The following is a 12,480-nucleotide window of genomic DNA, read 5'->3' on the forward strand; positions in this document are numbered from 1 at the left end:
TTCCCACTTTTGATGGATCTTAAACTATGGGAGGACCTTCTCTCATAACATACTCAGCATCTGAATAAATTCTTGGAAGACAATTCTTTGTACAGGGATATAATTTGATCCCTTTTCCTTAGTTTCCTTCAGAATCTCTTAATAAATGTGTGAGGCTTCCTTTATAAGTGTTAAGGCGTAACTCTTACCCAAATTATTATTACTAAATTATTACCTAACTGCTAATTCTGTCAGTGATTATAGCTGCTGACAATTTTCTCCATACGTGCTTAGTGTATCTCCTGTAGTTTCCAAAAGGTGAATTGCATTTCTTGCTTTCTTTACCACTGGCATGAATGCTGAGTTAAGCTGTAGAATATGCTCAATGACTATTTCTTTAGCAACATCATAATTGCATTCCCTTAGAACTCTGGGCAAATATCATCTGCTCTTAGCAATCTGGCAATGTTTGATGTATCAGTTTGTTGTAGTTCTGATTCAGTTTGAGATAGTTCATCTGCAAATAATAAAATCCCTCTGACGCTTCTCCAGTGAGCACAGATATAAATAGCTCATTTTGCTTTTGCGGTCTACCTTCCTTGATGCTCCTTTTATGCTTTGATCATTTCTTCTGATGTATTTGAAAGATCTTTTTATTATTAGCTTTTATGCCTTTAACATGTTGCTCTTCAGACTCTCATTTTGCCTGCCCGGGTGAGGGTTTACATTTAATTTGCCTTATTCGGACATCACTTCCTCTTCCGAGAGTATACATGTAGTTACCTTATTCTTTTCCTAAACTGTGACACAAGGAACTTTTAATTCCTTATTCTTTGATCTGTTTTTACTAGGAGATACACTTACTGAGTATCACTTATAGGATGTCTTTAGACAACTTCCAAATCATCTCCATGGTACAGAAACATACCTCTTTTCTTCCTAGCTACCAGATGATTGCTTTTCAATTACAATGATCTTCCCTGAGACAGCTGAATTAAATTAGAAACAGATTCTGGCATAAAATAGCCATACCATGTCAGAAAATCTATCTTTTGTTCAGCAGTTTCTGTGACTTGGAAATATACCTTGAATTTTTATTTTTATGTGTGAGATGATGTAGCTATGAGGAATCTCTGAAATTCTAATTTTAAAAATAAGGTAAGACAAACATTTACTTTTTTTGGATCATGCACATAATTTATCTATATTCTTACATATTAAATCCTTTTCTTCTTTAAAGTGTAGATATGAACTATTTTATATACTGTCATCAAGTAATATGGTTGCCATTTTTTCTCAGCTTTCACAGAATAACACTTAAGATGTCACACGCTTTGCCAGGTTGCAGCCATACAGTGGGATTTTGTTTCATCTATTTCTTTTGGTTTAAGGTTTAAGCATAATAATTTTGTGTAGCACTAATTGCAGATAGCCTACTTCATTCTGCCATAGTGTGAATTGAATGTATAGAGACCTGTAGGTGGGCACTCTTTCCAACACACCAAAATAAACAGAGAGAATGCAAGAGGGCTCTGCTTCTAGGAACTTGCAGTTTAAATGAGCCACAATGAAGCCTTAATACAAAATCACAGTTGTGGCTCTAAAATCATCACAGTCCCAGTCAGTATCTTTCTGGATCTGCTGACTGCATGGAATCTGTCTGGACCAGACCCATCCTTGTAGCTGCATCTCTGAGGAACGAGTCAGGGCACACAGTACAGGATGGGTTTTTTTCCTGTTTTATATTTTCTTGTCAACTTCTTGTCATCTGCAGGAAGGCTGACTGAACTGAAATAACTAAAAGTGACATAACTGAGGTAAAATAAATTTAGTCTATCAGACTCTGCCCCCTCGATTTTTTTTAATTAAATAAATAAAATTTAAATTTTAAAAAGTTATTTTTTATTTTAACTGAATGAGTATATATTAATTCACTGCTTAGTGCTATGTGACTGCACTGTTTTTCTCTCTGTACAAAGGACCCTAAAATTTCACTGTCTCTCACTCAAAACTCCAGCCTAAGCTGTTATCCCATAAAAATGTATGGTTTTAATCATAAGCTGTTGGATAGATCCAGTGACTTCTCTGACATTAATAAAATCAAGTTAAAGCATGCACATAAGTCTTTAAAAGGAGATTGGAGAAGAATGGGGGAGCAATAACACTGAGAGGCAAAAGCTGGATTCACCAGAGCACCCTAGACTCCACTCCATTTCCAAACAGGTCCTCATGTCTTGAACTTGCTTTGGTTCTGGTTGATGGGATTTTATTTTAGGGACATTGTTGGAATATATTGGAATATATTGGAATATACCACCCGAGGTGAATCCTGGCACTCAGAAACACCCTCATCAGGACCCAGGCCTATAACCCTGGATAAGGTCATCTCTTGATTGTACTGTAATCATGAGAATGTCATTCCCAGAAGCCAAATACATGTGAGCATACTGTTGCACATACTGCTTTTTCAGTTCCTTATAAGTAACCCAAACTCCCACTTTTACTTCCAGAAGATTTCCAGAGCTCCGATTCTTCGTACTCTGCCAATCCCCAACTGAAATCTGTTGACAACTCTTTCTTTTCATGCAGTTACCCACAGTAGAATCTAAAAACTGAGCTGTTATCTGCTTCCAAATTATTCCCTTCCCAGACAGCCCCACAAGGTGCTGGATGTTTCACGAGGCCTTTAGAGAATTTTTGCATTACTCTAGAGGACGTGCAGGTCTTCTAAAACCTGCTGGAGAAAGTAGGGTCACCACAGCAGCATCTGTATGAATTCTCCATGACGTGTATGATCCTTTATCACATCTGAGGACCTGAGTGGGCTGGGCTCCATCCCACCCTGGCTGCCATTGTGCAGTCTCTGCTGCAAGCAAGAACAGTGCCAGGAGTGGGTGGGTGTGGATGGGGGATGAGAAGAGAAGACAGTGATGATCTTGGTCATTTTTGAAAGAGGTCTTGCTAGACATCTTAATTCATACCTCAGTAAGCTCTTCAGGTCTTTATTGCCCTGGGGAGTGATTACCTACTGCATCTGCACATGGGCAGAGACCCACTCCCACTGCAGCACTGCCTCAGACAAAGTGGCCCCTGCTGCAGCCTTCCCTGAAATCTTGCTTCACCTACTTCTCAGGGATACAAGAGCTGCAATGGTTGCTGTACATAGGAGATATTCTCCACCGTGTGGTGAGGAACAAAAGATTTGAGATTTATAGATTAATAATCTTTTAGGGTCAGTAACCTTTTGAAAAGCAATTAGTCTGAAAAACATCTTCTTTTTCATAGACCATTCATCGGACATATTTTTAAACACACTAGCTGTGGTCATTCCAAATCATAAAGGAATAACCTGTATAAAATTATTTAAAGACACACTGCTGAATTTTTCATTGGGAAATACTTTAATAAACTCCAGATTCATTTAAAATTCTCAGGCTTCCTTGCTGAATAAACTACCAAAGCCCATGCAACCCCCCATTAATTACTTTTTTTTTTTTTTTCCATGGGATCTCATGAGTTTGTTCTTTCTGAGGGATGTTTTACTGAAGGCTGTTATTATACTGGCTATACCAGATTTAACTGGTGGATGTCTCATTTATTAATTTGCATTTACTTTTTGCTCTTCCCCACATTTCAAAAATTGCTTAAAGTGACGATTTTTAAGGAGGTCTTAAGCTTGTTTGTCAGCCTGAGGTGAAAAATGGTTTATGTCCAACTTCTTATGGCCTTCAGCAGTGAGGTCTCACCAGAACTGCAGAAGCTCCCCATTTTATGATTGCCAGCATAATCCTCAGGTGCAATAGTTCATCATACACAAGGAATTATGACACTTTTCACCAGCACACTGTATGTCCCCTCTGCTTTCCTACTGGATATTTTAAAGAGCTCATCTCACCTAAGCTGAGTATTTCCCATCTTTCAAATAAAAGATATATGTATAGTCTGATTTGATATTATTAATAGATCCTGTATGACAGTGATCTACTGATCCAGTTCAGAGTTTGGTCTCAGTGGCAGGCAGGCAGGCAGGCAGGCAGTGCATACATGAGAGCACAGAATCAAAAATCAGAGGACCTAAGAGCCCTAGAAGAAACACTGCTAACTATTTGGCTACTAGTGAGCTATTTCAATTTAATGGTATGGGCCTGCTTAAAAAAATAAATGAATGTATTTTTAGTGCCAAAGCTTGTAAAATAAAAGTATCACAGCTATTTTTTTATGAAATGATTTGACTCTGTTGACACAAAGCATGTACATTTCTGGACAAAACGTTATAAAATATTCTGACATATTTTAATATAAACAGGAACATTTTCAGTGATTGCTTGGATCTCAAATGTTTTTCCACTTGACATTTGTTTATACTTCCTAGGAAAGAAACTCTATTTATGGATAACTGAATAACACAAATAAACATCAGAGAGAGCTGAAAAATCAGCTTTGATTATGCATGAAAATCTACAATGTCATTGTGTACTCTTGTGCTGTATTCTGATTGCCTGTTTATTTTTACAGAGCTGCTGGCGAGCCCATGGAAGAAGAGCCAGCCTTGTGAAGTGCCAAGTCCTCCCTGATATTTCCTGTGGGTGACATCATTGTGTATCCCCCCAAAGCACCCTCAGACATGTCTTGTCTGCTGCTTGGGTGGCACAGAGCTGATGGAACATAAACACTGGGCACAAAACTCTGAATAGCAGCTTCACTTGTTCTTTGGATGGACTTGAAAGGGTCCTAAAGATCCTTTAAATGTAACTGCTAAGATTCTAGAGTTACTGTAAAATGGGCTTAGGAGAAAGAGCCTAGAGCATGCTTTTTATATGCTGTTTGACCCATTCACCAACAAAAATTGCAAAATAGAGTATTACAAAATTCTACAGGATAGATTATAGATATGAGATTTGCAACAGCCAGCAAGCAAAATACTTGGTAAACTCCATGAATCACTTTCTGACACTTTTTACTGGGTAGATTTTTTCATATTCTGTTAAATTGTTAATAGATTTTTTCTTTGCTCTGTGTAAAGAAAAAAAAATTAATTATTTTATGTGACATTTTAACCCCCTGTAATGAATTCTTAGCTGAATACGTGGAAGGTGTTTAAATCGCAATGAGGGATTTTAGCTAAAGGGAAAACACTTCATATTGTACTATAAATCCCCCGAAGTACTGTGCTTCGTGGTGCTTTATTTTCTTTTCCTGTTTCCCAGCTCTCCCTCCTCATTTCATGTAATCTTTTCTATCATAAAAAAACACATTCACGATTCTCTAAAATGCGCGATCTTCTGCCTTTTAAAAAAATGCTGTAGCCTCCGTAGTTGACAGTAGTTCTCACCAGATGTGCAGCAGAGATCAAATAGTCTCTGAAAAAAAAAAATGGATGGCTTTTCAAATGTGCTTTTAGTTTGTTCTGAAATGTTTCTGCGTCCGGACTCAGAGAGCAGCAATCTTCAACAACTGCGAGCAGCTCGTTTGAAGCTCAGGTGTTTCTGTGGAGGTTGTGCTGGGGGTGGTTTTTTACAGGTCGTCATGTGAATACGAACTGCTTCTTTTATGTAGTCCTGCACCAAGAGGACTGATGTTGCTTAAGAAGCTTCAAAGGGTTTAGGCTTTATTTTAGGTCCCCAAAGTGCAGCAAGATCTCCCTGCAACGTGACTTTAGCTGTTTAATTCCATGTTTGAGAACGTAACATAGAGTTGTGCCTTTAGCTGATAATGAACGCTTAAACTGTTACACGTGTTGCCTTACCGTCAGGGAAAGAGATAGGGCATGTATGTAAGACTGCTTCAAATGAACAAAACTCTGCTACAGCAACTTTTATTTTTGCTTACAACTTTCTCACCTAATGAACCCCAGGAGATACCTTGAAGTATTCGACTTGCAGTATTTGATAGCTCGTGCAGCTTTTAAGAGCAAGTGATGTGCATTTTTATATATTTTCCAAACTCAAAAGATATATTAAAGCCATAAGTGAAGACTGTCATGCTTTTTATTCTGAAGTCTGAAAGGAACCTTAATTAAAACAAGATTTTGGGGAAGGCCGTGATATGAAAGATATGGAACAATATGGTTTCAGTTATAGGCAGACTCAAACCTGTAAATCAAAGATGAAAGATTTCACTCAAATAGAATTATATAATTCTCTTTTGTTATGCAGTCAGACTATATCTTTCATGCATTTGGGTTTGTTTACGATTAGCATTTTAATTTTAAAGACTTTTATTACTTATACAAAAGCTCTCTGCTGCAAGTTAGAAATCTGAGGCATGCTTTGAAAAGGAGAATCTAAAAAAGAAATGTCATTTCCTATAATGTGAAGTAAACTTTTATTCTGAAAGGCTTACTCTTAAATGGATATATGCCCCTCAGAAAGTGAAATAAAATTCTACCCCCCATTTACAACCCAAAATCATGCTCATTTTAGTAATGCAAAGAGTCCCAGCAAGCTAAATTAACTCCTGGTGCAAGCCACCTTGCTTGACTGTTGGATGTTCTGAAGGGGTTGTTCACATGACTAAAGCAATCACAAGTTCATCCTGAACTTTCAGCAGGCTTGTGATGGCAATCTTGGTTGCCATTTGCTGTAATTTTCTTGTGATCATCAAAGAAGTTTCCTTTCACAGGAACAAAAGACCTTAGCTTGGTCCTTGGTCCTTGGGTTGGGTAATTTGTAGAGCTTTTTACATTTTTAAATAATGGCTGCAAAGTTTTAATTGGGTGCATAGTAAGGTTACTTTAAAATTAACCCCACAAATTAAAAATCTTCTTGTGTCCTTAGCTTGCATGAAGCTGAATATGAATTGCAACTGAAATATGTTACAAACTTTACCAATTAAAGTCTATATTTTGGAGTGGAAATCATCTAAAGATGTCCTTTGTAGCTGGAAATGCTTTTAAAATGCCAGAATAATTTGCATTAAACCACATTATAAACTCACACTTATGCATCTGCACAGGCAGACTCCCAGATAGACATCTAGACATGCTATTGGTTAAAGTCAGGATCATTTGGATAAGCAAATGTGCAAATAAATTGCACACAGATTGTGTCCAGAACTTTGTTCTCACTGAAGTCAATAGCCAAATCCTCTTTGATTTAAATGGAAGATGGATCAGGCCCTGCTCTTTTTTCTTTTTTTTTTTTTTTTCTTTAGGTCCAGAACCACCATCACTTTTTGATTATGCCATTACAAGGCACCGTCCAACCCTCTGGGAAACGATCAAGGCTTATGGTGAATATCAACACTTCCTTCAAAGCAGACCTGGGCTTTCTGAGAGGGCAGTTTCACTTGCTGCTGTTTTCTTCTCACAGTATTTTTTATTACTACCAATAGCTCCCTGTGGATTGCAGTTCAAATATCTCTCAGCAATTTTAGACATACTTCTAGGGAAATACTCACATAGACACACTTAAAAATGCCCAGTTTTAGCTGGATTCAACTACAAATTCCAAGAATTTCAGAAAGATGTGTGAATGACATGTTTCTGTGTTTCTAATGGTCAAAGTCAGAGGCTTAGCAGCTGTTTTTGAAGAAATGTCACAGTCTCCTCTCTCCCAGAGACCTCAGCTAAGCTAGGGAGATTGACACCTCTGAAAATTAAGTCCCAGATATTTCAAGGTGGCTGCCAAAGCATCTACATCTGATCTTAAAAATTACTTTAAAAAATATCTTAAATTACTAAATGTGAGCTGAAATGGATAGACAAGGAAGGGAAAATGGTAGTTTCTGTGAGTGATCCCACAGTGCAGGTGAAGCCGAGGAGGTGGCAGAGAACCCTGGGAGCCAGGGTGACCCTGATGCTTGTGGCACGGAAGCTGCACGGGGGGGGAGGACATCCCACAACATGAGCAATCCAGGCTGCCATTAGCAGCAAATCCTTACCCCACAGAGGAAGCATGCAGGAATTTGAACTCTGTCTCTGGACCAAGGTGTTTCTAAGTCATCAACCTCCAGAATGAGAGATGTCTTGGAATCAAACACTGTTAACGTGCTTGCTTCAGTTCATTTTCTTCCCTAGTGTTAGGGACTAAATATTAAGTTCAGTAGGGCTTTTCTTATATTCTTGTATTTTTCTTGTGTCCTTAAATTCATAGAGAGACTGAAAGCTAAGAAGTGATCTGACTCAGGATATTAAAAAAAAAAAAAAAAGAAAAAGAAAAAAATATATTATCCAGCTTAATGCTTCTACCTGGGATGGAGTGGGAACAACAATGAGCAGTAAATTACAAAAACCTAAGTGTGTCTCGCACTTCATTTTTGGAGTCTGTGTGCAAGAATTCTGTATGTGCTCATTTGGCTTTAATATAATCTGCAGCAATGAAATTCTTGATTACATGATCCTTCTTTGGGCAGGATTCCTAGCGAGTAATCAAAGTTCATGGGAATTTTGCCAGTGTAAAGATGACAGAATTAGTCCCTTTTTTAATTATGTACCTTCCTAATTTTACTTTCGGTGCAAATGAAGTAACTAATTCCAAGCAAGTGAATCTTAGGAAAAGAAAATCATTAAGCTATCTTAAGTAAACACGATAAAAGAAAAAAGAAAATATAAACAACTTTTATGAAAACAAAGATGGCTGTTCCTCTACTTTGCAAAAAAATAAAGCTGAATGAAAGTAGCAAAACGTATCCCTCTCCAGAGGATATGGTATTTGAGTTGGTGTCTTATCTGAGTGCAGCCTCCCTAAAAAGCTGAGGGCCACAACCAGAGATGAAATATTAGAAAGGTTTTGCTGCAGCCAACAGCAGAGGTCCTGTAGAGCACAAGAATGTAGAGACTGACTAATTTGTGTAGACAGACAGCAGGACACTTTCAGGGCAATGTGTCTGGGATGAAGAATTAGAAGGAACTTTTCCAAAGACACTAATGGCTGTGAGGCAACTAATTTCTATTAGCTTGCAGGGGCAAAGAGATGCCCAGCAAGCACTTACTCTTTGGGAAATGACCCTTTGGTCCCACAAGTATGTCCACACAGCCAGGTATGAAGCCCTGCAGAGGATGCTGTGCATTTGGCCGATAGGATAGATTACTGTAATTTTAATTTTTTTTATTTTTCAATAGTGGCCTTTCCAGAAGTGTAGCAGTGTATGTTTGTTTTATTTTAAAAGGTCACAACAGAGCTTTGTGAAGCATTGTACTTTTTTTTTTTTTCTTTTTTTTTTTTTTTTTTTTTAAACAGGCTCCATATGGAAATAAACCAGAATATGTATGTGAGATTGGGGGTAAGAGTGGGGTGGCGGGGGGGGGGGCTGGAACCTGCTGGGAAAGAATTTCTCTTAAATCAACTTTCTGCTACCTGCTTTTCATTCTGGATTTGAAGGAGTTTCGATTCTTAATTATCATTTAAGCTCTTACTTCGTCATGTCACTGGCTTTGTTTTCTTACCTATAATTGAATTCACCCTTGTAACACATAGAAAACCACCACAAAAATGTCTGTCTTGTCTGACAGATGCCCCTGCCCTTGGTGTGGGAATGAGAATAGCTTATCTTTGTCACTTCTAGCAGCAATTAAACGCTTCATTTTTGTGACGGATCCAAGCTGGAGTGGTATTTTATGAGTACGACTGAGCTGGTTGTCTGTTGATTGTTAAAAAAAGAAATTGTGAAACTCGCATTCCTCTCTAACCTCAAAAGGGACCCATTTTGGTTTTAACAATGTAATATTTTCACTTGATCCAAAAGGTTTTTGTCCCATGACAACTTGTTACTAGCTCAGTTTTAGACTCTAGCAAATAACACACCACAGAGAGCAAAGACCAAAAAGGACGTTCCAGCAACTCTTAATTGTTTCTCTTCTGTTGTTCATCCTGCTCTAGTGCCATGCTCTGTGGTTCAGAATGTTTAGAACACTTTATAGGAAAATATAAAGTGTTCTGCATCATCAAAGATAGTACTGTTTGGATGTTAGTTTGCACATTGTGAGTTGGGCTGTAATTTATAAAGGAGACAGGCTCCTGTGTGGAAATTCTAAATGCAAGTGACACACAAATCCAGTGGCACTGATCTTGTGCAGTGAGAGTGATTCAGTGCTGAGATCTCCATGGATTATTCCCTTACCAGCCATATGCCTGCATGGCCTGAGGCACATTTGCCATGGCAGAGGATGCCCTGACTGAAAGAGCACTGAAATCCTTTCTCTGACGAGTTTTGGGTAAGATCTGGAAGGCAGATGGAGAAGAAACCTTAACTTTGCATTCTGCCACATATAAACTTTTTAAAAAGGAGGATACAGATCTGAACTTGGCCACACATTTTTGATACAAAGTGCCAGTTCTGCTCCTAGAAAAGCCTGTCTGAAAGAGCATTGACACCAGTGGGTATACTTTCTTGGCTTCAGCAGGCTTCAGGAGGCTGAATACATCATGTTTTATGGGAAAAAGTTCTTATGTTTTTTGATGCTTAATTTACTGCTATTTTAATTTCTTGACTGGTTTAATATTTCAAGTTAGGATGCAGTAGGAAAGCATAAAGCAATACCTGGTGAAGTCATAGCTAAAGCTTTCAAAGCAAAGTTATTGCCGTGGGTTTTTACAACACTGAATTTTTGGTCTAGGGATGCACAGCTGAAATGACTATTTTTTTTTTTTCTTAGGAAATTGATGTTGCTATCTGTTTCTATGATAAAAAAGTCTTTTTGCTCAGAGTACTGAAAGTTTATCTGTAATTTGTCTTTCCAGGCAAATAAGTTTCTAAGGGGTAAAGCATCAGTGGGCAAAAATTTTAAAGGTCAATAGTGATATTTCCATAAGAGTAAAAGATACCTGTGGACTATTGTTATTATACCCGATACATTTTTGTATCTGAAAGCATCTAATGAGTAATGTTAAGTAATATTGTGCTCCAAAACTTTGTTGATTATAGATAGACGAGCATTGGATTGGCGTGAAATAGTCTTCAACTGAGTTGTTAAATCCCTTTTGTTTTGTGTTTTGTATAATTCTTTGGCTATAGTCTTGTCCTAGTGCTAATAAAAGCTATTTGAATTAAACTTGTTCGATAAGCTGAGCTTTCTTTCTTGCCTGTGTTGGGTTTTTTTGTTTGTTGTTTTTTTTTTTTTTAAGTAGGCACTAAAAAGCAGTGGAGCTTTGAACATGCCACCCTGGCTGGATCATAGGAATCTGACTGTTAAAATACAAAGGGCGGAGCATGGTGAAGCTGGAGTGCATAAAAAAGGAACCACAAAAGTTAATGTAAAAGTAATGTTACATAGCAGGCTAAAACACACACAAAGCAGAGCATTGCAGAGCTCCAGCTTTAACACCAAGCTCACATTCTGTAGTTCCTTTGGCTCATTGTCCTGAGGCGTTTGCAGAACACATAATTCTCCTCCCAGTGAAACAATTTTAAAAGTACATGCACTGTTTTGAAAGCTGTAAGGCCCCTACTTTGTGGGAGGTGGGGAATATCCAGCACACTGCAGCAACACTTTGGACCGTGGTCTCGCGCCAGCTCTGCCGCTGTAAAACTCGGAGTTGTTACCCTGATACACCAGACCCATTTGGGGAAAGGCATCCCACAAAAGCAGTGGGGAAAGAAAGGAGTGTGTCTGCTGTGAGCCTACTTTGATCACTTGCACATCGTCAAAAGCAGCTCACAGATTTGGTCCTCTGAGATCCCTCCTGCCTGTGGAGCTGCAGGCACCTAAACTTGAAAGCTGAGCGGGCAGAAGGGTAGCTGGGAAGTCCAGGCACTTGATTTGCACATGTAAATCCCTACCTCCTGGCATGTAACCAGAGGTGGATTAAAACCAAAATGAAACAAAACAGCACCCTATAATTTTAGCTTTATTTCATTCTTCAGGATAACACATCTTTTTCCTTTAGAGGGGAAAAGGACCCCAGCCCCAGAAACACATAGCTCCATTCCAATCAATAAAATATTGTTTGAAAAGTTGGACATGTAACATGTAATTTCCTTGGCATATTTCAAAGAAGTTCCATGCCCAGAGGAGCTTAATCTATCCCGTCTATCTATCTGCTTCTCTGCTTTGCTTGTTTCCTGTGATTCCATTGTGATAAATTGCAGAGCCCTGTGATAAATTGCATTCATCATGTCTTTCTGGCTCACTCACCTGCATTTTGTACATTAAACCCTCTCTCCTGGGACTACTTCTAACATTCCAACCTTGTGAGAGGTTCCAGCTAGACACTGTTGCTGCTTTAAAATCAACCTGCCACAGAAATGACCCTGCCTTTGAGAAGTGGAGTGGGTTTTTTGAAACCTTCAGGCTAACAATGCTTCTAGGAATCTCCTGTAGGTGGGTGGGAGTGAATTCTTCCAGATTCCTTCTCTCATGCTTTTTCAGTGCTTCCCTTGGAGATCCTCCTCCCAGGGAAAAATCTTTCTTTCCAGTGGCAACTTTGAAAGCAATAGCAAGAGTTGGATGACTCCTTGTCAGACAGGGTAAACAGTGAGATAAACTGAATGTCTATGTGCTGAGCTATTGTTCTTCTTTATTCCTACCCTTTTCCCTTCAAATGAGAGGAAGGTGATGTTAAG

At 38.5% G+C, this 12,480-nt stretch overlaps 1 protein-coding gene across 1 annotated transcript in view; it reads left to right on the forward strand.

Moving 5' to 3' along the window:
• The window catches only part of HDAC9 (histone deacetylase 9), a 453,995-nt gene extending 447,653 nt beyond the window's left edge, over positions 1 to 6,342 (forward strand). Inside the window, exon 27 of the mRNA XM_030444746.1 lies at positions 4,495 to 6,342. Coding sequence (XP_030300606.1) covers positions 4,495 to 4,534 — 40 coding nt within the window. The 3' untranslated portion in view covers positions 4,535 to 6,342. The remainder of the gene's footprint in view (positions 1 to 4,494) is intronic.
• The last annotated feature ends 6,138 nt before the right edge of the window (positions 6,343 to 12,480 follow it).

This window comes from Calypte anna, chromosome 2 (assembly GCF_003957555.1).
Source record: "Calypte anna isolate BGI_N300 chromosome 2, bCalAnn1_v1.p, whole genome shotgun sequence".
NCBI classification, from domain to species: domain Eukaryota; kingdom Metazoa; phylum Chordata; class Aves; order Apodiformes; family Trochilidae; genus Calypte; species Calypte anna.